This window comes from Aethalodelphis obliquidens, unplaced genomic scaffold (assembly GCF_003676395.1).
Source record: "Aethalodelphis obliquidens isolate GAN/ISIS:26980383/991018 unplaced genomic scaffold, ASM367639v1 scaffold14, whole genome shotgun sequence".
Classification (NCBI taxonomy): domain Eukaryota; kingdom Metazoa; phylum Chordata; class Mammalia; order Artiodactyla; family Delphinidae; genus Aethalodelphis; species Aethalodelphis obliquidens.
In genome coordinates this window covers 5,232,973-5,258,129 of record NW_020837958.1, presented here as the reverse complement: position 1 = coordinate 5,258,129, position 25,157 = coordinate 5,232,973, and the positions used below count along the sequence as shown (strand labels likewise).

Sequence of the window (25,157 nt, the reverse complement as noted above, 5' to 3'; positions counted from 1 at the left end):
CACGTAAAACTCCTTCCATACAAGCCAGAGGTTGATTAGGGTGATAGTGATGAACGAACGCTGCGCCTTCCACCCCTTTGAGGAAATGACAGAGTCCTCCTCCCCAAAGACCGAGGTCCCCGGTCTGGAGTAAAGGAGCTTTCCAGGGCCGTTTGGAGATCTGGGGGTCAGGAGGGCCTTAGGCCTCTATGGGCCTGGTCCTCTATAAGACAGTCTGAGCCCAGCCTCAACCTGGGTGCTTTTGACTTAGCATGAGGGCAAAGATGGAGCCTCGTGACTAGATTCACAAGATCGTAGTCTTGTGAGCAGCATTATAGCTCATTGAGTCAACCTACCTACTCAGTCCGATCCCACGGACAACATTCAGCCTTTGCTCGCACACCTCAAGGCTTGGAGAGCTCACTACCTTTCATGTCTGGGCATATCTGACTCTTAAAAAATATTGTGTAGAATTTGAACAAACCCACTCTCCCTTGACTTGTTGGTCCTGATCATGCTTTGGGGACCACTTGGGGACCATGTGGAGTACGAAGGCTCTCTGGGTGTGGGGGAGGGTAACCAGACCTCCCTTGTAGCGCCCCGCCCCACCCTCAGGCCAGAAAGAGACATTTCTGTCAACTTTTTGTTGTTGTTTATTTTAATTTTTATTGGAGCATAGTTGATTTACAATGTTGTGTTAGTGAATCAGTTATACATATACCCACTCTTTTTTAGATTCTTTCCCCATTTTGGTCATTACAGAGTGTTGAGCACTGTTCCCTGTGCAATACAGTAGGTTCCTGTGAGTTATCTATTTTATACATGGTAGTGTGTGTATGTCAATCCCAATCCATTTCTGTCAACTTTTTTAAAAAGCCTTCATCTCTGCCTGAACCAATGGACCCTTTAAAAAAAGGCCCATTGAAGACATAGTTTTGTGGGAAAAGTTGGAGGGTGAAGAACAGATGCAAAGGAGGAAATAACCGCTCAGAGATGTCCTGTGAACAGTTTGGTGTTCACACACACACACACACACACGATTGGGATCATACCCTATGAACCACTTCCTGTGCTGCCACTTTTAGGTTAACACTGTAGAGGGAGGATTTTTCCACGTTATTCAATATTCTTCCACAGCGTGTTTCCCGGCTCCCTAGTATCATACCACGTGGATCTGCTGTGACCCAGTTAAGCATTCCCCTGCTGTTGCACACTTAGGCTGTTTAGAATTTTTCATTAGTACCCACATTGCTATAGTGACCAGCTGGTCCGTACGTCTGTTTTGTTCTCAACTTTAATGATCTTCACAGACTGAATTCTTCAAAGTGGCTGTCTCGTCAGATGGTTTTTAAACTCAAGGTCCAAGGACCAGATTCTTGGGAGAAAGCCCTTTCCCTGATACGCACCAGCGTGTACCCGCACATGTCACTCCAGCTCTGGGGCGAGAGGCACTGTCCGTCCCTCTGTGCTGATTAGCAAGCTCACGGAGGGAAGGGGGCAGGCTCTTGGGGCGTGTGTGGGTGCACAGGAGTCAGACAGAAAGAGAAAGAGAAAAGAGGAGCTGTTCCTCCTCCACTGTAGTCTGACTTTGGACCCTCCTCCTCTCCGGGAGCCTGCGGTGTCATTAACTAATTATGGGATCTTTACTCTTTAATGACCTCTCTCCATGGTGACTCCTTCCTCCCCAACAGCCTTCTGGGAGCCAGGGAAAGTGAGATGAGTCGGTAGGAGGAGGTTTCTCTGGAGTAGGGCTGGGGGGGTCATGGGCTGGCGCAGTGGTTCTCAAACCCTGATATACCTCAGAGTCTCCTGGAGGGTTTGTGAAAGCACAGATCATACCCCCAGAGTTTCTGGTTCCATTGGTCTGGGGCGCAGCCTAGGAATGTGTGTTGCTAACATGTTCCCAGGAGATGCTGCTGCTCTGGGTGTGGGACCACACTTTGAGAACCAATGGAGTAGTGGATTGGGGCAGGGGAGGCTGTGTAGTGAATTTCAGCTCCTGGGGCTGCTGCCCGTAGGAACCTTGCCTTGTTTAATAAAGGCTTGTGTGAGATCTGAACTCACCTTCCCCCTACCCCCACTTCATCACCCCTTCTCCAGTATGCACTCTCCAGTAGCCATATGCAAGAGGATAAGATGATTACCACCATCCCCATTTTACAGAAAGGAAAACTGAGGCTCTGACAGGCGATCTGATAGATCCAGGGATGCTCTGAAAGCCGGCAGGAGCGCTAATACAGGACCCCTGGCCTCGTCACCTCTCCCTGCTCCTCCTGAATCTCATTCCCCCCCCCCCCCCCCCCCCACCAACACACACACACACTCTCTGGGCTTACCTCGTGCAGGTGTGATGCAGGAGCAGAGGTGCCTTCCCTGAACCCTGTGCCTGCCCTGGGGGACTCCAAGTGAGGGGGCTGGGAAGGCAGGTTCCCCATCATCTCTGAGCCAGGGTCTTGCTCTACTTTTTACCCCCACTAACCATTCAGCAACGTGATCTTCTTCTGAGATCCAGTGTTCTCCAGCCAGTTCATGTTCCCAGTTATTGTTCTGGGCCACTCTTCCGGGAGGCTAGAAACTTTCTCTGGTTGAGCCTGGGCACTGTGTGGTGGGCACAGCAGAGGGAGGGGAGAGAACCCTCACCTGTTGAGCATCTGATGTGTGCCAGGCCCGGCCCTGGGCACTTTGCAGCCGTGATGTCAGGTCATCCTCCCAGCAGCACCCTCCCCCCAGCAGAGGTTATCATCAGCCCCTATTTACAGATGAGGGAACTGAGGCTCCCAGGGCTGAAATGACTTGCCCAACGTCACAGCTGAAGGAGGCAGAGCTGGGCTTTCAGTTCCAAACTCCAAGGCTGGGCCCCCTGGTCTGGAGTGGCAGCGGATCCTGGACGGAAGGAGCTGGGATGTGGGGGACTCAGCCTGTGCTCCACCACCATCCATGCAAAGAGGGTCAGCCCGAGGGGCAGGGCTCCCCTGGGACTCAGGGTCTTGCAGTGGGAGGACCCTGGCCCAGCCACCAGGAGACCCAGTTCAAATCATACTTCATTCACCTCAGAATGATACCTTATGCTTTACAGCTTTTAGCAGTGGCCATTTTCTCACATACTTACTCCTGCAAGCCTCCCAGCACCTTATGAAATAGGCAGGGAGGGCATTATTACCGAGCCCATTTTACAGATCACGACAGAGGCTGTGAGTGAGCTGCCCAGGATCCTACAGCTAAGGAGGGGATAGAGCCAGGACTTGAATCTGAGTTGTCTTTGCTCCCCGTCCTGAGGCTGGTCCGTCCCCACAAGCGGCATCCTCAGTAAGGAGGGAGAACTCTGGGCTCCTCTATTCTCAGCTCAGGATTGTGGGTCCCAGGGCTCTTAGTTGGGGTGGTGGCTCTTGGGTGCCAGGGGCCCGGGACCCCGGGAAAGGCTGGCCGGAGATCCTCACTCTGGGCCAGAAACCTTGGGGAAGGAAGATAGGGTGGTCCAGGCTGCCCCTGTTACCGGTTCCTGCCCAGACCCGGACATTTGAGGTCCCTGGTGGGAAGGGGGGTCTGGCCACGGTCCCCCTCCCACCTCAGCTTCTGGTTGCTCTGAGGACTGTGCCTGCCCTCCAGATACACGATACAGAATTTTCCAGCCTCTCAGGCCTCTGTGCCCCTGCCCTGTGGTTCAGCCTGAATGCCCTCAGCTCATCCCTTATCTCCTGATCTGCATCTTCCTTGTCCCTCCAGACCCAGTTCTAGCCGCCTTCTTCCCTGTGGCCAAGCCAACTCAACTGTCTTGGGTTCTGTCCAATGAGTAAACTGGCTAACAGGGTTAGATAACTCACCAGGGTGGCCATGAGAGCAGGGACTGTGGTTCCATTGGGCCCAAGCCCCGGGGGGTCTGCCAGGCTGGCAGGGTTCAGGGCGCTGGGTCTGCATGGGCTGGGGACAGCTGAGTCCCTCAGGGTCAGCCTCAGACCTGTGACTCATACTTTGGCCCCCCTCCCCCCCGCCCCACCCGAGCAAGCCACTTCTCTTCTCTAACCACTGGCTTCTTTATAAAAATAAGAAAGCTGTCTTCCTCACCAACCACTGTGAGGCTGGCGTGAGATGCAGTATGCAAAACACCTGCCGCTGATGTCTCATGGGTTCCAGGTGCTCGGGAAGTGCAGCTCCCTCCCCTTGCCTGCAATCAGCTTGGGTTTCATTCCTCCTCCACCCACCCAATCCCCTGGGATGGGTGTCTGGTTGGGCATTGGTGTCAGGCCTGAACTCTATCTTCTCTAGCTGGGAGGTATTCAAGGCAGATAACAGGGGAAGGATTGGGCAGAGGGACAGAATTAGCTCCAAACAGGCTCTGCCAGCCTCACGTTGTGAGCCTGGGCACAGTACCTCCAGAGCCTCAGTTTCCAGGTCTGTGGAGGGGGCATACGCCTGTGACCTGTGTTCTCAGGGTCACACAGGGCTTCCTGGGAGAGCTGGAGGAGTGGGGGTGGGAATCCAGGTGACCTGAAGTGCTGCGTGCTCCCTCGCAGGAGCCTGGAGTCCGGCCAGTCCCAGTTCATTTCCATGTCCGCTTTCCTGCTGCGACACAGACAGCCCCCTTTCCCTCTGGCCACCTGGAGGCTCACCAGGCTGCTGTGCTCTTGGCTCTGGGCCTGGCGTACGGGGTCACCATCCGTCTGGACTCGTTTCTTCCTGTGCAGCTCAGGGAGCCGGCCCAGGCCTGAAGGCCTGCCTGACTCAAGGTCCCTGCGCTGAGAACTCTCAGAACCCCACCCTGGCCCCTAGGGCTCACTGGGGGCACAGACCCCTTCCAGTAGGACCAAGCCCCTTTCCTTTCCGTTTCTGTCTGCACACACCCCTCCTACCTCTCTATGGCCTGGAACCTTCTCACGGTGATAATAATCACCATGGTTCCCTTTGTTGTGCTGGAGCATTCTGATTCCTCAAGCCTGTCTCCTCCCCGTAAGGTAGGAGTGAGTTGCTGTCATCCCAGAGAGGGGAAAGGACTTTTCAGAGCCCGCAGTGGGGACTCACGACCTCTCTGCCCAGCCCCGTCCCCCAGCCCTCAGTGTAGGCACGCCCCTGGAGTTGGGAGTGGGAAGTGGGTTGAGAGAAGGCGAGGGTGGCGGAGTCCTAGGTCTCCAGGGTTGCAGGGGCAGTATCCCTGCTTCTGGGGCTGGCGTAGGGACTGTCCCCATTGCTGAGGGGGGGAAGTTGAGGTTTAAGGGAGAGGAATGAGATAGTGAGGACCTGGCTGGGCTTTGCTCTTTCCTCTCCAGGGCTTGAGTTGGGGGGATTCCATGGGGCTGTGTGGGACCTGGGTACTCATTGTGCCTTAGGCGCTGCGGGCTGAGGTCAAGTCCCTCACCCTGTCTCAGCTCCCGTAGGGCCTGGGAGTGGCTCCAGCACCTTTCTGGTGATAAAGACCCAGCCTGCTCACGAGTCTCCGGAGGGGTGCGCGCGCGCGCGCGCGTGTGTGTGTGTGTGTGTGTGTGCGCGCGCGCGTGTGTGCGCGTGTGACGGGGTGGGTGTGTTTGTCCAGGCACCACTTGGCACTCCCAGAATCTGGGGGAGGCCAAGGCTAAGAAGAATGGTCTGGGGAAGGGATGGGCCATTGTTAGAGACTGGGGGCGGAGGGTGGTGAACAGCCCGGCTGGGCTGCAGGGCAGAGCTGGGCTGGCTCCCAGGGTGGGGTCCTGCCTGGGCCAGCGAGGCCTGCGTGCCAGGTGAGCTTCTGCTTCAGGCCCCCCCGGGGGCTTCCCATGGAGACCAGAGAGGGCCTGAGGTCTGTGGGCTGGAGCCCTGGCTGCACGGGAGGCTCCCTTCACCTGGGATCTGTCTGTCCTTCTCTGCCTGCCATTCTCTGTCTCTCTTCCCTCATCTCTGCCTCTGCCTCTCTCACTCTCCCCTGCCTCTCTTTTTACCTGCCTCACAGCCAATGCCCCCTTCAGTCTCCCATGCCTCTGAAGCCAGAGCATCTCCGGAGGGTGTAGCAGGTGTTGAGGCCCAAGGCCACCCTGGCTGAGCCCAGTCTAGGGGAGCTGGAGCCGTCCCAGCCCCGCTCCTTAGCAATCCCTGAGGACCCAAGAGGCCCAGGGAGCCCTGGACAGGGATCCCTGACAGGCTGTGCTGGTCTCCTCTGTGACCCGCTTTCCTGCCCCAACTGCCAGGTGTCCGGGTGGGTTAAACGGCCGCCGCCCTGCCTGGGAACTTGGGGCTTGGGCTCTGCCTGCCATGTGGGAGGTGCAGCCCTTCCTCCCAGCCCCGGAGGGCCTGGACCCCTGCAGCTGACTGTGGAAATGGGGCCCCCGGGCCACCCCTTGCTGGAGCCAGGTGCCCGCCACGGGGAGGATTGGCTGTGCTGGAGTCCGGGCCCTGTGTCTGGAGTGAGTGCCCTGGGTGCTCTGAGGCCCTCAGGATATGAGAGGGAGAGGCCTGAGAGCTGGTCTCAGAAACAGGGAGGGACGGACAGAGGGGAAGGCTGGAGGAAGCCACCAGCAGAGAGAGGGACAGGTACAGAGGGGAAGAGACTGGGGAGGCGGAGGGACTGAAGGACAGAGTGGGGAGGGCCCAGAGGCCCTGCGGTGCCCCCTCCTCCCCTGGCCGAGTGGCCTCTAGCTGGGTCTCAGGTGGAAGACCCCCTCTACCCCCTACCCTGCACCTCCAAATTCTTGGAGTTACAGACCTGCCCTTGCCCCCCTCGCTCTCCATCTTTTCTGTGTTTTCCCCCAGGACCTATGAGAGAAAACGTACCTGTGTATACCTGTGTGTGCAGCACTTTGCCTTTACTGTGTCTCACTCACCTCCCTCTCTGTCTGTCTCTCTCTCATCAAATGTCCCCAAAGCCAGAATAGCTCTTAAGCCTAGAAAGGTGCTGAGAAGTACAGCTTGGGAAGTAGGAAGTATTAGCCCATTTTACAGATGAGGGAACTGAGGCTCAGAAAAGTTAAGTGACAGTGATGGGTAGACAGAGCCAGGGTTTGAACCCACATCTGTCCGATGCCCACCCTAACTACTCATGCCAAGATGATTGGGGCTGCCAGATGGTGCTCCATGAGCGTCTGTGCAGGAGGATGCTCTGGGAAGGCTGCTCGGAGGAGGTGGCATCTCAGGGGCCCCATCTCTTCCTTCCTGAACCCAGGATCTGGAGGGTGTGTGCTGTGACTGCTGCCATGTGAGGTCCCTGATTAGAGCCCCCCTCCTTCTCCCTAATCACCCTGCCACCCTGCAGAGGGCCCACACCCAGCTCCCAGCCTCCCCACACCCAGCTCCCAGCCTCCGTCTCCGCAGCCCTGACCCAGAGGGTAACCCTTTGTTAGCCACCTGTGCCCAGCTGGCCAGGCCCCGGGATGGGTGTGTGAGCTGGTCCCTGATGCCTAGTGCCTTCCCAGAGTGTCTTCAGTTGGCTGGGTCTGGAGGCTGTGTTGTGAAACCCAGTTAATGTAGGTTGGGCCTTGGTGAGGTTATTTTAATTACGTATCATTTATAACTTCATTTCTGCAGGCAGTGCAGCATGACAGTAATGCTCAGGGGCTCTGGGTCAGGTTTTGGGGTTCAACTCCCAGCCCTGTGGTCTGTGTAACCATGGGCAAGTCCCTTCACCCTGAGTCTCAGTTTCTTCAACTGTGAAATGGGGTTAAAAGCAGTACTTACCTCATAGGGTCATTGCAAGGACAAAGTAAGCCACGTGAAGCGCTTAGCACAATCTCTGGCAAATAGTAACTGTAAAAACATTGACTTTTGTTATTATCGAATACTGAGGGCTGTGTTCTGAAGAGCCCATCCCGTCCCACAGAGGAAGAGCTGGAGGCTGGGTAGAATCCCCGTGCTGCTTTAAGATGATGCTGGTGTGTAATTGCTTAGTTTCCTGTCTCTGCCTTCTCCAGACTGAGCACTCCCTGAGGGCAGGGATGGGTTTCATCCATCCACTTCCTGTGTCCAGCTCCGGCCCAGCCAGAGTTGGGGGGGGGGGGTCAAAGAACTGCATTGATTCAGGATGGAAACTGAGCAGAGATGGCCTCTTGGGAGCCCTCTGGGAGGGCAGCCCCTCAGGCCTTCTGACCCATGAGCGGTTCTGACCCCCTTGAGGTCGCCTCTGAGGGTTAGGCCTGGGTTCACTCACATCCTGGTGGTTCAGCCTGGCCCTCTGCACCCACCACTGCCATAGCTGGCTGGTCTAGGGTAAGAGTTCCACAGCCCCTGTGTGCTTGTTACACCTGCAGACACCTGGCCCCACCCCTGGGTACTCTGATTCCATGGGCTTTGATGCTGGGTGGCCCCATGTGAGAAGGCTTGGCAGTAAGGAGCAGTATCACAAAGCAGGTAGGACATTGGACTCCAGAGTCAGAGGGTCTGGAGGACAAAGTTCAGCTTGGCCACTGTCCTCCATGTGACTGGAGCAAGCGCCACCGCCTTCCTGAGCCCCAGACGCCCAGCTTGTAAAACAGAGATGATGAAGCCATGCTCTCCACATGGCGGGGGATGTGCGGTTAAACAAGATAAGATCTGTGAGGCGCCAGTTCACATGGGGATGCTTTCATTAACATTCATTTCATCAGTCCTCCCTCTGCCTGACACCTATTTCAAGTTCTTGGGTGACGATAACTTTCCAGGGTCAGTTTGTAGGAATCTTTGTGTGTCCCACATCTCAAGGGAGAGTCTCTATGCCTACCCTCCTCCTGCCACGTAAGGAAGGGACTCTTTGCCTAACGTGACCTCTTCTCAGCGACTCCTGCCTCTGTCATGCTTACTTTCTAGGCTTTGGCAAGCCGATTCCACCATCTTCCTGGACAAGCCTTGATATCCCTATTTTACAGATAAAGGCACTGAGGCTCGGTGGGGTAGGCAGCTTGCCAAGGATTACACAGCTCTGTGAAATGGGATTAGAATGTAGGTCTCCCTCAATTCAAAGTCCATACTATGAACTGGTCCATTATTCTCCCTCCCACCATGGGGCTGGGGAGGGGTCCTCAGAAGGTAGTTGACCCCTGAGAGCCCACCTGGGAATCTGGGTCTTCTCGTTAGGGCCCCTAGACTGTGGGGCTCCTGGGCAGCCTCTCATATAGTCCTAAATATCTGTCTAACTTAGGGCTTCCCAACTGATGTACCCGAATGGCTGGTTATCTCTTCAGCCCTGGGAACAGAGCTCTGTGTGGGTCACCTCAGACCAGGCCCAGTGTTGTCTGTCCACATCAGGGTGCTGAACAAATATGTGTACTTCTCTACGTGTATCATGATGTGAAGCACGTTGGGAAGTACTGACGGCTCTAACCAGTCCCCTCCCTGCCCTGTACAAATACACTCCCCAGAAGGGTGGGGATCCGTGGTCCTCTCTGGGCCTCAGTCTCTTCATCTTACAAGTGGAGACAGAAGTAGGTGATGTCCAAGGCCTTTCTAGCACTGTGAATCTGAGTGTACAAGCCTTAGAACCCGGGGTTGAGAGGGAGCAGGGTTTGCATGGGGCCCAAGCAGCCTGCAAAAAATAGGAAGGGGAGCCATGGAGAGGGAGAGGTCAGAGACTATGGCTCAACCTCAACTTGAACCTTTGGCTGCATTGGGCCAGGTGGGGAAGCTGCAAGTTTCAAAGTGTCTGCTCTCCCCAAAACTGCACCCTCTGTCAGAGTGGCCCCTTCTTCATGCTGAAAGCCCTCTGGTCTCATTGCTTGGGTTTCAGAGAAAAGCAAGGAAGGACCACATCTGTTGGCCTCATCAGCCAGTGAAGGAACAGTGTGGCCAGGATTGGTGGGGCCGATCTTTTCCTTCCTGACGGAAGCCAAGAGTCAGGCCTCAGAACTGGGGTAAGATGGGGTGTCAGGCAAGCAGACTGAGGTGTGGCAGGGTGGAGCGGGCAGGCTCCACCATTGACCTAATTCACTTTGGCAGCAGGTGAAGAGAAAGGAACTCTTGTCTCAGGTCAGACCTGAAGTTCAATCAGGGCTTAGCCACTTACTTGTGTGACCTTAGGCAAGTCACTGAACCTGAGTCTCAGTTTCTTCATCTGCTGAATAGGGGTAGTAATATCTCAGGGGGTTGTTACAGAGATTAAACGAGAGACAGTGGGAATGGCATTATACAAATGAAAAAGTGCTGTCACTCTACAGCCATAGTCTGGCCAGGGTGGCTGGTGGCCTGCATTCCGCTGCTACCCCTGGCCTCCTTCCCCCAAATGTCAGGGGTCAGTCCCAGCTTCAGGCTGTTAAGGTCCTCAGGAGAACAGGAGCCTGTCACACCGGCTCCTGGGATCATTGCTCCTTGGGTTCAGCCTCTGTAAGACAAACAGGGGGCCTTGGGCTCCAAAATCCTGCGATTCCTGGGGACGTCTGATCTGGATGTGTTTCTTCCACCCCATGGTGTTGTTGGTGGTGGCGTTTGCTCACTTGCGTTGTGAGCAGCTGACAGTGCCCCCAGAGCTCTTTATTTGCCCCATCTCAGTCCCCCAACAACCCTACGAGACAGGGGGTCCTGCTAGTATCCCCATGTTAGAGATGAGATGTTGGCCTCAGAGAGAGGTTCAGTAACTCCCTTGCTTAAGGTCACACAGGAGGAAGCAGAGCTGGGAGCAAACCTAAGTCTTGAAGGAAATGTGAGATCCTAATCGTGCTTTATGGCCTCCTGATTTTCTGGTTGCCAGGGTAAGAGTTTTTTTTTTTTTTTTTTAAATTTATGTTTGGCTGTGTTGGGTCTTTCATTGCTGCACGCGCTGGCTTTCTCTAGTTGCGGCGAGCAGGAGCTACTCTTTGTTGTGGTGCGTGGGCTTCTCATTGCGGTGGCTTCTCTTGTTGCGGAGCACGGGCTCTAGGTGCACAGGCTTCAGTAGTTGTGGCACGCAGGCTCAGTAGTTGTAGCTTGCGGGCTCTAGAGAGCAGGCTTAGTAGTTGTGGCGTACGGGCTTAGTTGCTCCGCGGCATGTGGGATCTTCCCGGACCAGGGCTCGAACCCGTGGCCCCTGCATTGGCAGGCAGATTCCTAACCACTGTGCCACCAGGGAGGTCCCGGGTAACAGCTTTTTATTTTTATTTTTCTGTTTTAACAACAAGGGGAAAAGGTAAGACCCAAGATGGAAAAATAAGGTAGTAGGAAGGTCAAAAAGCCAGCCCCTGGAGTCAGCATGGGTTTCAGGAAACACATCACCTGTCACACATGAAAACAAACACAGCCACCTGTGACCAGTCTCTTTTCACAGGCAATCGGGACAAAGTCCAGAGAACTGCAGAGCTGGGTGGCCAAGAATCAGCTTGCAGGTGGAGTGTCTGCTGACAGGCAGGTTTCCAGAGTAGAACAGCCAGGCCAGGCTTTCTCACTCCACTTTCTATCCAAGCTGACTGAGCTCCCACGGGATCAGTTGTCTGACTCACCAAACTGGCTGGACATCTAGGTGTCAGGCAGGCCCCTGAGGCACAGCCCAGAGGCTTAGGGACAGAGGCCCCCCCACCCTGTGGAGGGCAGAGGCCTCCTTCCTTAGGGGGCCCAGCCCTGCCCTGTTTCACCCCACCCCGCTGCCTGAGAGCAGCAGTAGTTACTCTCTGGCACAGAAGCCTCCAGGCTGGGCACGTATCTGGAGGCTGGATCTAGGCCCCCAGAGGGCTTCAGACTGTTGGTCATGAAATCAGCAACTTCCGGATAATCATCATCGTCATCGTCATTGGTGGCTTTTACTTGACACTTACTGGGTGCCAGGCATTTTATGGATACTAACTCATGTAAGCCTCACCATAGCCCATTATTAAGTCCATTTCACAAGTGGGAAAGTTGAGGCAGAGGGGTGAAGCGATTGCCCAAAGCCACACAGCTGGTAAGATGTGGCAGATTTGGCATCTTCAGGCAGAGAGTGGGAGGGAGGAGGGGGCCAGGGGGCCAGCATGGATCGAGCCCTGCTAGGTGCTAGCCTGATTACAGTTCACCTTCACATCTGTGAGGGGTGGGTGGGTTTAGTCTCCCCATTCACTGATAAGGAGGCAGCTCTGTAGGTTACGAGGCCCGTATGGAGCAGATCCAGGGGTGGGAACCAAGGGCTGCTGTGTGACTCTGAGTCCAGTTCTCCTTCAATCTCTATACGGAAGGCCTGGTGAGCTGGGGCAGGACAGCAGATGGAAAGAGAAAAGCCTGGACCAGGAATCTGCAGGTCCTCCACTGTGTGTGCAGCCCTGATTTTGCTCTGTGACCTGTGGTCTCCTGCTTTCTCTGGCCCCTCTGAGAAAGGCAATGATCTCAAAAGTCTTCTGCACAGTGGATATCGCTCTCTGATGAAGGATGCGGGGAATGTGCCTTCAGGAAGTGGAGGATGGAGCAGAGGTCCAGGAAGCTTCATGTGAGATTCTCCCCGGCCAGGACCTGCTGCACCAGGGACCCCAGGCCTTCCTGCATCCCACTCAGAGCAGAGGGACCAGGCCATGCTGGGTCTCAATAGATGAGAATCCCCTGGGAAACTTAAAAAAAAAAAAACCCTATGCCCAGGCTGCACCCCAGGCCAATTAAAGCAGGATCTCAGGGGCTTGGGGCAGGGGATTGGCGGGGCAGGCACCAGCACGTTTTAGAGCTCTCCGGATAATTCTAATGTATGGCCAAGACTGGGGGCCACTGCTCTAGAGCAACTGGGAGACGGGGAAAGTAAGTCCTGGCTTTCCGGGGTTAGTGGCCCCCTGAAACTGGATGAAAGCGTGCGCCTGCCTGTCTTCATGCATCTTTATAGAGAGAGGGTTCACGGCTTCTATCGGGCTTTTCTGACCCAAAGGAGATTAAAATCCAGTCCTGGGAGGAAGCAACCCCTCCCCACAAGCCAATGATGTCATTTTTAAGGCCCAAAAGCCTCCAGTTGCAGGATCAAAGTTGGTTTTTCTTATCTCCTCTAAGAAACCTTTCCTGACCTCCCCAGACTCCCCTTTCTGTTCCTTCTTCCTGCAAATACACATCCAGGGGTTACTACGTGCTAGGCACTGTCCTAGGCTCTGGGGTACGGGGCAAGTGAGACAGACGCAGCCCCTCCCCTGAAGGAACCATATTCTCATGGGGGCTCCGGATACCCCAGTGGACCAGTAGGATGACTGCAATGAGCAGGGTCATGTGACAGGCTCAGGTGTCAAAGCCGCTGTTCCTTACAGTTCTCAGGGAAGCCCCCATACCCGAGTCTGATGACTTGTGTAGGGCAAGGACAGGCGGCTGTGCATGGGCATATTTTGGTTCTAACGCGCAGCTGGAGTTGAGGCCCGCTGTATAGATCAGGTGTTCGGGTAGGGCCTCTGGGAGGAGTAGCTCAGTCTACTTATAGGAAGGGAAGGAGCCAGCCAGGGGCTTTGGGGGAAGATGCTCCTGGCAGAGGAACCGTGAGGGCAAAGGCGCTCAGGTGGGCAGGGGCCTGGTGTACAGAACAATAAGAAAGAGCGGCCTTAGCGATGAAGGTGGGATGGGGAGGACGGAGGTGCTGAGGACCGAGGAGGGGCAGGGCCAACCAGGCAGGGCCCCGCTGGCCACATAAGAGTCTGGATTTTATAGCAAAGTGTCAGCTACATCGCCATTGGAGGGTTGCAGGCAAGGGAGTGACAAGATCTAGTTAGCATTTTTCAAAGAGCCCTCCCTGCAGTGTGCATAACAGCTTGACAAGGGCAGGAGTGGAGCCTGTGACCAATCAGGGAGCAGCACTGGTCCAGGGGGGAGGTGAGGCATGGGGCCAGGAGAGGTGGTGGATTGGAGGAGACGCATGTGGGCTGTGGGATGAGGGGAATGAGGAAGAGACCCGAGCATGGCTCTCAGGTGCTGGGTCTGAGCCAGCTGGTGGGTCGAAGGGCCGTGCATCTCCTCGCCTCCTTTGAATCCTGCAGCACGTAGAGCCCAGGAGCCCTGGCCCCCAAGGGACACTCAGGGGCCTAATGTGTATTCCACGTGATGTTAGGCTGTTGAGTGAAAGATGGTTTTAAGTCAGCAGTGTTTACTGCCAGGTGTCTTGGAGACACTAAGTGTCTAATGTACAGTGACTCGGGGAGAATTGGCGCTCCACAAACTTGGTGACAGCAAAGACTCTTGTTCTTAAGGGCGTGTCTTCTAGGACTTGTGTTTGGAAGAACTACTGTGGAAAATGCTGCTGCTCTGGTCCCAGCCTGTTGTTTGACCGTTGAGGAGGCAGGTCCGGGGCGGGGGGCGGGGAGGTCCGGGGACAGTCACCTGTGCTGGGTCTCAAACAGCACGTCCCATCAGAGCAGGCGCCGAGCACGAACCTCTGGACTTGAGGGACTGCACCACCACACCACTTGGTTTCCCCAAGGCTATTCAGGGACACCCAGGTTCTGGGGTCAGGCTGGAGGGCTCCTCCCCCAACCTCAAGTGAAGGATAAACCAACCTCCTACTCTGCAGGGGTGGACTCACAGAGCCCCAACACAGACAAGAGGTTCTCTTAAAGAAGGGGATCTTCCCCAGGGGCTCCGGGGAAGGCGAGGGAGCCTTGCTTGTGGGTCCTGGCATGCAGAGGTGGCTCAGGGTGCTCACCCTACACATCCCCCACCCCACCCCTTGGGGGAAGACAGAAGAAGGCTGAAAACAGAGTCTCAGCTGATTTAGGGGCAGTGGAGCTCAGACTCCCTTTGTGTGACTGAGTACTTGAAAGTCTTGGTGTTCTATGTGGAAGTTCCTTCCCCTCCCCTTCACCTCTCCGTCTATCCACCCAACCATCCCTCCACTCATCCCTCCTTCCATCCACCCATCCCTCCATCCCCCATCTATCCCTTCATCCATGTACTCATCCCTCCTTCTCTCCCTCCATCCCTTCCTCCATCCATGCATCTAGTCTTTCGTTCAGCAAATTTGTTGGGAGCCTACTTTGACCTCGTAAATAATACATAGTCTCTCCCCTCAAGCTATCACAGTCCACGGGGGAGACGGGCAAGTAAGTAGAAAATTACTGTACAGCATCATGAGTTATAATAGTAACCTCCACTTATTGAAAACCTACTCCATGCCAGGCATTTTACCCACATTATCTAATTTAATCTCTGGGCAAATCTGCCAAAAAGGTTTTATTTTCCTCTTCTCACAGATGAGTTAGTTGGGATTCAGAGAGGTTAAGTCACTTGTCCAAGGTCACACAGCTAGGAGGTGATAGAACATCATTCAAACCCAGGCAGTTTGATGCCGGAGCCCATCGCAGGAACTGCTCTAGTATCCAGTGCCATTGGAAGGAAGCAGAGGGGGAGGGCTCCTAACCAGCATATGTGTTGGTGGGGAGCGTGTGGCCCTGATGGTGGTCACAAGGGTGGCTGGAGTAGGAGGTGTCCTGGAGGAGGTGGATGTCTGAGGTCTGTATTAAAGGATGAGCAGGAGTTAGTAAAATATTAGTAGCATAATAATTCCATTGTATAAACTGATTTGGCATAAAATTATATATTTGGTCAATTTAAATTGGAGTTGCTTAGAAATGGTCAGTTTACCTGCTATAGAGTATAACATAAAATCAGCACCTCCTTCCTACTGCTCACAGAGCTGTCAGTGCCTGTTCCAGAATTTTCCAAATAAGATGTACTTGCATCTCGTTCCCTTGTTTTGTGGCTTTCCAGACATCCTCACAGGAAAGCATGGGCAGACCTTCTAGTGTTTCTGTAAAGCACAATATTGGGAGACTCTCTCTTTGTTTAGTTTCATGAGCAAGTGAAACGCTCACCCTTCACTCCTTCCACAAGTGCCGATAAAGACGCTTACCCAGCTCCAGCTCACCCAGCCCCGACTGTGCGAGGCGCTGATCTCACTTTTCTTTATAACAGGGGGTTCAGTTGGGAAATGAGGCCCTGTGAGTCCTTTCTCTGTGGCTGTGCGTTGGCTGATCTAGAATTCGAACCCTTGTCTATTCGATTCCTGCCGCCCAGCTCGTTCTCCCCCAAGATCCCGAGCTAATGGCAGTCCTGATCCTTGCCACCTTTTACAGACACTTGTGTGTGTGCCATCTGATCCCCTGCCCCAGGGGCCTGCAAACTTCTTCCATACAGGGCCAGGCAGTAAATGTTTTAGGCTTTGCGGGGCAGTGGCCTCTTGTCATAACCGGCCCACGCTGCCGTTGCCTGTGACAGCAGCTGTGGACAATACAGCTGGGTGCCAATACAACTGAACTTATTTATTTTAATTTTCCGTGTTACAAAATAGTCTTTTTATTTTTTCCCATCTATTTAAAAATGAAAAATCTGTTCTTAGCTTGCAAGCCGTACAGAATAGAGGCGGTGGGTTGGATTTGATCCACAGGCCCCACCTGGCTAATCCCTGCCCTACACCAACCCTTATTCTTATTGTTGTGGATGAGGAAACTGAGGTTCAGGCCTCAGGGTGGGCGGGCAGAGCTAGAGCGTAACCCCGGGCCCTCTGAATCCGACTTTGGGGTCTCCTCGGGGCTTGGTGGTGGTTATGGGTTCCCTGAGGTTGATGCCAGACCCCATCACGGGGCAACCTGGATACGTCCGCAGACTGAGCTGACTCCCAGCCCTTCGTGGAACCGCCCAGCTTCTGCCCAGTATGGAGAACGTGTTCATCTCCTGCTCCCTGTTTCTGTGAGCGGGGAATGTCAACACTTGCGGGACAGAAACACTTTGTATCCTGGATCTTGGCCAAGAGGCCCTGGAGCCACGCACCCCGGGCTCTGATTCTCAGCCCCTTCTCTTCCCTCAGGCGATTCCCAGGTAGTCTCTGGGCCTGCCCTGATTGGCCAACCCACCTGCCAGTCATGGGGCTGCCTGGCTCCTGTTTTAGTGTCTGAACCCACCCAGCTGCCTCCCGGAGAGGAGGAGGCGGCCTAAGGGGCCGGGAGGACTGGGTTCTGTCCTTGCTGGTCCATGTGGCCTTGGGCAAGCTGCTTCACCACTCTGAGCTTTAGTTTGCTTGTAGGATACTGAAGGGCTTTTCTTTGCCCTACGCCTGCTTCAGTTTGTGTGAGTGACAAGAGGCCAGCGGGGTTGCCCGGAGAATCGGGGGATACCAGCCCAGCAGCCTCTGCCTCTTTGCCCACACACCAGAGCTCCTTTGAGCAGTGACCTTGGTGCTCACCACCTACCTGGACAATGGAATCCCAGCCATCCCCAGAGACCCCTTTATACAGCCTTGGCCGCTCCCCGGAAGGCAGCCCTTCACAGATCTTGACCTCGGGAGTTACCACTGCCTAACGAGCTATGTTTCTCGGGCAAGTTACCTCATCTCTCTGAGGCTGTCCCCCCACCCCATGCTCCCCAGGACAGGAAGACCTTCCGCACCTTCTGGGCAGGTCGTGAGGATTAAAGGGATGACACATGCCAATGGCTGTCCAGAGCAGATGCTGTTCAGAGGGAGGCCAGGTGTTCACTGTTGTGAACAGTGAACAAGAACTGCCCCTTTCTGAACACCCGCCGCCCAGCGAGGCTGCCTCAGACACCCAGCCTGAGCGGAGGATGTGGGAACCAGAGAGTGGAGAAACTCCCTTGCCTGTGCAACACGGCTGGCGGACATCAGTTACCAAAGGACTGTTTCAACAGTTCTCCAATTTCACAAGAATGCAGCCGGCGTCCCGTTCCCGCTGCTGCCCGCTCAAATGCTGTGCTGGAGTTCTTCTGGGGAAATGATGATTTATCTATAAGCTGCTTGGGGCTGAGAGACTCAAGCAGGTCCCTGATAGGAAAGAAAAACAGGCCTCCTTTGGTGAGAGACTCCTTCCTCTCTTGCCGTTTCACTCCGCGCCCGTTTACGAAGCGCCTGTGGTTGTCAGGCGCTGCGCTGGGAAGGGAGAGAGGAAACAAAGCTCTCCTTCATGTGGACCATCCCCAGCAGGCCTTCCTGGGGCCAGGCCTGGGTTTAGGATCTCAGATCTCTGGATCTCCTGACACGGGGCGGGGGTGGGGGGAGGGCACGGAGGGGAAGCCCTTGTTTTCTCCCCCTCTGGGCCTGGGGGAAGCCCCAGGTGGAGTTGCTGAGGCCAGACTTCCCTGGTTCTGAGTCACTGCTGTCCCCGCATTTCTCAGACCCAGGTCTTGGACGCTGGAGCCTGGAGGAGTGTTCAGTCTCATCTCCCCACGTAGCTCTTGAATTCCCCATAAGTCTTTAGTCAGATGTTGCTTCCATGCCACTTGTGACGGGGTGCTCGTGGCCAGGACGTCTTTTGCTCCGTTGGAGGCTTTGCTTCGTGCTGTGCCCGAATCTCCCCCTTAACTCCCCTACCCTGGTCACTGGAGGTGTAAAGTCGAAGCTGGGCTCCCACTTGGCAAAAATGATGCGAGAAGGGCGAGGGGACCTCCGTGTGGACAGGGGAGGGTCACAAGGCTTAGGACTGCCTTGCACCCTTGCGGGAGGAAGAAGGGATAAAGCCCATGCCTTGGGCCCTCTGTTCCCTCTGCTCAGTGGCCTGCTTCTCCCCACCCCCCAGCCCAGCTCTGCCCACACAGCTGTCCCAGTCCAGCTGTCTCGGCCCCAGCTGCCTGTGCTGGCTCCCTTAGCCCCATGGGGCCTGAGGGCCGTGGCCATTCCTGGGGTTTCTGGCCTCAGGGAGCCTGAGGGTCTCCTCCATAATTTTCCTCTAGGCTGAGCCCTGGTGAAGTCGCGGACCCAGACCCCAGCGGCCACCTACCCTCCACACCCTACTGCATGGCTCTGGGTCAGTCATCTAAGCTCTCTGGGCCTCCAGGTCCCTTGAAACAGGACCTGACCTTAGTACCTACCTCATGAGGTAGTTGGGGGTGGTGAGCTGGGATGATCTGGGGCCGGTGGGTCTGGGGTACCCACCAGCATTGATTCCCTCTCCTCTCCCCAGCCCCCAGCCAGGTCCCGCCCCGCGCTGACCGACCTGCCTTCTCCGCAGCGAGCTCCCAGACCAGCAGGATGGGGTCATCCTGCATCAAAGTCACCAAATACTTCCTCTTCCTCTTCAACTTGCTCTTCTTTGTAAGTATGACCCGTGCTACCCAGATGCCTCCAAAAGAGATGCTCCTCCCGGGCACGTCCCAGTCCAAGACCCTCCAGCCTGGGGATGGTGGTGGGGTGTGGCTGGGGCCAGGGGGCTGAGACCAGACTGTTGGAAATGGAAGCAGGTGGGAGCAGTGAGGAGATTCCCAGCATTCCCAGCTGGCTGGATGGCAGAGCACTGGATGGCTCCCCCAGCCTTTCCCCTTCTTGGAGCACCGAGGCCGCCACACCCGGGCTCTCAGGGCCGGAGGTGGGCGTGGGGAGAGGAGAACCCCCGGGGCATCCCCTGACTCCTCATGGGGAAGTTGTAGGGGAGCCTCTGGGATCTTTCTCGTCCTGTCCCGACTCTCCATCCTCCTCCGCCCGCTCTGAAGAACTTGCCTGTTAACACGTCTGGGTCTCAACTGCCCCCATCACACTCCCACCCACACGGTGGGGGGTGTCCCTGGAGCTCCCAGAGAGTGGGCAAGAGGAGGCTGGGCTCTGGGCCGGGGTGAGGACACAGTGGTCCTTCCCCAGACCCACCCTGGCAGGCGTCACCCGGTCATGAGCCCCAGGGCCGCCCAGATATAAGCTCTGTGCACATCTGGGGCTGCTTTTCCTGGGGCCCCAATTTTCCTCTCTGGTTTGGCAAGACAGACTCCTGCCTTGGAGTTGCCAGGATGATGGAATGAGTGTGTGTGTGTGTGTGTGTGTGTATGTGCGTGTGCGAGATTATGTGTAAGGATATATGTGTGTGGGTATATGTGAGGTTATGTGTGTGTGAGTGTGTGTATGTGTGAGTATATATGGGTGTGAGGGTGTGGGTGTGTGAGCGAGTGTGTGTGTGAGTGTATGAGTGTGCATGTATGAGAGTGTGAGTGTGTGTGATGGGGGTGGGGCTGTGGGGAGAGTGGCCTGGAGGGACCTTCAAAGGAGTGCTGCTGGGGACTGTGGCCTCTCATGGTGTTGGTTCACCCTATACTGTTAAAAGCATCAGATTTTTTAATAGGATATTTATTATGATTCAATTTTAGTTTTTAAAATGTACACATACATGAATATTTTTGAGAGGAGAAGAAAATACCTCCAAATGTTAGTGTTGGGATTCCTGGGAATTTGGGTTTTATTCTTTTTGCTTCTCTGCAGTTTCCAAATTTTCTACAAAAGACATGAATTTCTTGTAGAAAAAAAAAGTTTTACATTACAAGTTACATAGGATTATAGAAAGTTTGGAAAATAAAGAATCTTTCTAAACTCCCCCTCATAACTTTAACCCAACACACAGATACTTACAAGTGTATTCCTGGCACACACAAGTACACCCACGTGCACACACACACACGCACATGCACGTGGACAGCCCTGGTGTTGCCTGCCCTACTGGTCGTCCACCTTGGCTCCGACCCCAGCTCCCCTCTCAAGGACGGCACTGGGGCCCCACTGCAGCTCTGGCCCTCCACTGATGGCAGCCGGGCCTGGGCACCTGGGTTTCCCAGCTTGGCGGTCAGGTCCCTCCCAGCTGGGCCAGGCTTCTGGAAAAAAGTGGCTGCCCACACAGGCACGCCTTTCCTGGCAGGCACTTGGCTCCCAGGCTGAGGCCCAGCTTTAAGGGCCAGCTGGCCAGGGTGGGGTGGGGAGTGTGGGAGCCCTGTGGTTCTGTCCCTGGGGCTCTAGGGACTGGAGGGAGGAGTCTGGGCTATAGCCTAGGAGGTGGCGGGGCTTGGGGTTCAAGGGCACAGACACCCCCTCTCCCCCCATGCAGTGGGAGGGAGGGAGGTAGAGACTTCATGGAGAAAGGGAGAGGGGTTGATGGTTTGGGGCCAAGACGTCCCTTCCGCTCCCAGTCTCGCCTATGGAGCCAGAGCCTAGAAGAGCCTCCCTTGGGCCCGAGCTCTGGGGACCGGTCTCGCTTGGCCTCCTCCCAGCCACTCCAGGGTCCTGGGGGGCAGGTGTTCACTCCCTGTGTGCTGGGGCCCAGGACGGGGCCCATCAGGATGGTGGTGGAGGGGGTGTAGTGGGGGAGAGGGGAAGCTTTTATCACAGGAGGGTGAGAGGGAAAGGAAAGAGTGAGAGGAGACTGTGTGTGTGTGTGTGTGTGTGTGTGTGTGTGTGTGTGTGTGTTCATTCACAAATACTTCTCCACCAAATGTGTCTTCGACACCCCTGTGTATTCAGACCCCGTCCTGGGTGCCGGCTGGACATTCGCCAGCAGGAGAGCCGCGACTTCTTCACTCACAGGGCTTATGTTCTGGGGGGTGATGGGCTTTGATCAAACGCTCACTCCAATGGATGATAAAATTGCAGTTGTAGGCGCTCCTGGGAAAGATGGATATGGCCCCTAAGAGAGAGCAGATAACAAGGCACTTGACCTTGTCAGGGTGGTCAGCAAGAGCTGCCTGGAGTTCTGTGTGAGGCTGGGGAGAGCGGGGTCCCGGCAGCAGGAGCGGAAGTCCAGCACAGGGGGAGTGGGCCAGCGCGTGCCTCTCTGGGGCTTGGGTGGCGTGGCCCTTCCAGGAAGGATCTGGGTCTTTGTTTCACGCACAGTGGGAAGCAGTTACACGATTGAACTCGTGGTCTGGCAGAATCACTCTGGTTGCCGTGTGTGCTCATGCATGCACGCGGGTACACGTGTACCTCCTCGCCTTCACTCCCTCCGGACCCCAAACTCCCCAGAAAATTGCCCTGTCGTCAGCTTTTCTCAGATCCTAGGAGACCCTGAGGCCGCAGCTGCCGTGGCCGTTCTGGGGGTAGGACGCTGGCTGTGAGACTCCTGGCTCCTGTCGGGAGATTCTGGTGGGTCTGGGTGGGGTGGATTAATGTGGGGTGTGTCCCGCGGCCCCAGTCGTGGTTCACAGAGAAAGGGGGTTTTGTGGTTCCTCCCCCAGTCTGGTCGGCCCCCTGCCCTGGCCTCATTTCTGGCTGTCCCGTGGCCTGGCGCTGATCCAGGCACACCTGGTGCTCAGGCCATAGTCATCAGCGTGCAGGGGAGCTGAAATGGCAGTGCCAGGTACTTCGCTCCCTGGGTTCCGGGAGGTGAGCCGAGGAGCCTGGCTGGGCAGTCCGGGATTTTACTCTTTGGGATTATATTTGCCCAGAGGGAAGTTTCTGCCCTGTCTTGAATTCTCTATTTGGGAGGACTGTTCCCCCTGCAGCCCTGCCCCGTGAGTGCAGGAGGTGAGCGGACAGGGGCTCCGCCACGTGGGTCTGAGGTGGCAGGGGCAGACCACGGGCCAGCTGTGCTGTGAGGTGTGAGGCTGGGGTGAGCAGGGCTTCAGGAGTCTTTGGGAACCTAACTGCCGGGACCTGTAAAGCCCACCTTCCTCCCCGCAAGCTGTGCAGTCTGAGGTGCCCCCACTCCCGGGTGGGGACTTCCTCTCCCCAGAGACTGGCTTTCTAGGCTAAGGCCCGGGACGGACCCGAAGTACCCCTGCAGCTGATGTGCCGACATCTGGCGCAGCTGTATAGTCAGACCTGACTTGGAGCCCCTGATGAGTGAATTGGGTGACCTCGGGTGAGGTTAGGACCTCAGTTTCCCCATCTGTCAAGTGAGGACGATAACAGGGCCCATCTGACAAGGAGAGAGGAGGGGACAAGTGAGTGGCTGGGGGCAAATGTGGGGAGGTCCTTGTACTTTCCTCTTCCTGGTCGTCAGCCGCTGTTGTCTTTAAGGAACCTGGGCCAGGGCGAGACGAGTGAGGCACTCACTGTGGGATCAGAAACAGCGCGGCACTGCATCACATCGGGGCCCCGCTCCTTTTCAAAAGGAAAAATCAGGAACACCAAGCCTGTCTTTATTGAAAAGCTTGATATTTTGTTCATCATGATGGATTCTTTTTCCCCCATTAATTTCCATTTCTTAAACATGATTGCTATAAACTCGTTTATCTTGGTTCCTGCGTGGTTTTGGTGTCCCCTGAATTTTCACATGTGCGGCAAATGCCCCGTTCACCTTACCCAGCGTCCCAGCTCTGGTGGTTAAGATCTGTAGAGCAAGGCTGATAAAAACCCCTGGGACCGAGCGGCTCATCCCAGGCTGAGGGCGTTATCAGTAGCTGCTGCCCTTGCACCAGAGGTTACGGTATGGTGGCTGAGGCGGGGACCCAGGGCTGGTAGTAAAGGTGGGTGGTGACATGCTGGGACCCTGAGGGTGGGTTATCCCCCAGGTAGACCCAGGCCAGGCCCCAGGGAAAGGCCAGACTTATGGGGTGATGCAAGCCTCCCCGCCTCCATCCCCTCAAGGGAACCTGTGCTTTTGCCCAGACTGCAGGCCCTTCCCCAGCCTTGGCTGGCTTAATGGGGTCTTGCTGGGCTGATCTAGGCTGGGGGAGGTGGGCTCCGGTTGTGGGTCTGCCCCCTGGTGGAGGGAAGAGAGGCAGGGAATACCTGGGCCTATGCCAGCCACCCTACCCCGTCCCCACCACGATTCGTTTGCTTTTCTAATCCTGCCTTTACACAGTTGGGTTCATGAACTCACTCATCCGCCGGGGGCCCTCAGCACCTGGTGCGCCCAGGCCCACAGAGCTGCGTGCAACCCAGCCCTGCCCTCAGGGAGCTCACAGTCTAGCCAGAGAGACAAGTGGCAGAGTTAAACCCAGAGGGAAAGGCTATTAAGGAAGTGTCCCACGGTGGTTGCCACACAGTAGAGGCCCCTTAGTCTGCCTGGGGGTCAGGAAGCCTCCTGCGGAAGGTGGCCTTGGAGCTGAGAGATCTGGAAGACAGGTTGGGCTCCGATGGTCATGTCCCCCGAGGGTTTCCCCACCCTGAGCCTGGCTTGTTGGGGAAGCTCCCAGCCCCCAGGCTGGGGCAGGGCCAGGAGATAAGTAGGAGGGTACAGGCTGCACCCCCAGAGCCGGTATACTCAGGTTGACCACACGTGGGCGTAGGAGGGCCTCCCCACTCATGGCCCTGCTGTCTGGGTTGCTGGAGTTGGCTGGACTTGAGGTGCGGGGCCTGAGGCCACCCTGACATCCCTGGGCTGGACAAGGATGCAGGCAGCTCCCCTGTGTCCCCCCGGCCAGGCTGCAGGGGCAGCTGAGAGCGGCCCCCCACTAACTGCCCCTTTCTCCTTCCAGGTCCTGGGCGCGGTGATCCTGGGCTTCGGGGTGTGGATCCTGGCCGACAGGAGCAGTTTCATCTCTGTCCTGCGTAAGGACCCCTCTGCTCCGCCTGCCCCAGCTGCCTCTGAAAGGGGGCCGGGGCCGCGGGCAGGGCTGCTCCCACGAGTACTTGAACCTCAACACCGGTCCCTTTTCCAGCTGCCCTCAGGGCCTCGCTTAGGTCCTGCATGCTGACCATTCCACCTTGGGCCTCGCCCAGGTCCTGCATGCTGACCGCTCCGCCTTGGGCCTCTCTGCAGGGGTTTCCAGAAGGAATTTTCTCTCCCTCCCCAAACAAAGCTGCCGTTGTCTGGAGAACACTGGGTGGGGGATGAGAGAGGCTTGTTCTCCATCCTGGCCCCCTCCCTCTGCCCTGACCTGAGAAAGCCTCTTACACCCTCAGTTCTTCCATTTGCCAGCTCAGCAAAACATGGCCAACAGCCCCTCCCCTTCCTAGTTCAGAAAAAGGGCCAGGAGTGGCAGATCGTCAGATATGCGTGAAGCGCCTACTGTGTGCCTGGCACCAGCCAGGTGGGTCAGGCAAGTGTGCTGACAAGGAGGTGCCGGGCCCAGTGTCTGTCGTTTGTGGTCATGTTGTGCCAGGCATGGGGCCAAGCATTTGGCATAGATAAACTGTCTTAATCTCACAACAGCCCTGTGCAGTAGCAACTTCCTGCCTTACAAATGAAGAAATGAGGCTCAGAGAGACTCAAATGAGGCTCAGAGGCTCAGGCTGGCTTGAGTTCACCCAGCCTCTGAGTGATAGGTGTGGGACTCGAACCCCCAGAGCTTTGGTCCTAAATGCTGCACGTGGTAGGGGAAGCCCCTTGTCTCACTCTTGAAGCTGGAGGAAAAGAAGCCCAATGATGATGATGAGCGCCCTTTCCGATCTACTCACAGTCACCACCAGGAAGTCTGCCAGGCTTGCTGCGCTAGCGTCTAGTGGACGTCCTGAGGAGGGAGGGAAGCAGAGCAGAGCACAGAGATGCCACTCCCCTCAGCAAGTGCGGCCTTGGCTCACTTCCCCTCCCAGCAGCTGCCCTGCCCGAGGCAGCAGGTTTGGACTCAGGCCCGTGACAGCTGCTTGATTTGAATGAAACGGAACCAGGCTAGGATGGGTGATGGAGAGGCCCTGGGGGGTAGGCCTCCCCTCACACATGAAGGCAAGCAAGGAAGAGCCACCCTCCAGCCACTTCCGATGCCGTCTGGGGCTGTCAGTCCTCACT

The 25,157-nt window shown here is 56.0% G+C and overlaps 1 protein-coding gene across 8 annotated transcripts in view; it reads left to right on the top strand.

The window, feature by feature from the left end:
- Positions 1-25,157, top strand: part of CD82 (CD82 molecule) — a 52,570-nt gene that overhangs the window by 8,668 nt on the left and 18,745 nt on the right. For 3 of the 8 annotated variants that reach the window (XM_027114933.1, XM_027114936.1, XM_027114938.1), the window contains exons 2-3: positions 18,750-18,832; positions 23,908-23,980. In XM_027114933.1, coding sequence (XP_026970734.1) covers positions 18,770-18,832; positions 23,908-23,980 — 136 coding nt within the window. In that variant the 5' untranslated portion in view covers positions 18,750-18,769. Of the gene's footprint in view, positions 1-10,567; positions 10,593-17,578; positions 17,597-18,599; positions 18,618-18,701; positions 18,833-23,907; positions 23,981-25,157 lie in introns of those variants that run through there. The other 5 variants (XM_027114935.1, XM_027114937.1, XM_027114939.1 and 2 more) reach the window with 5 other exon arrangements.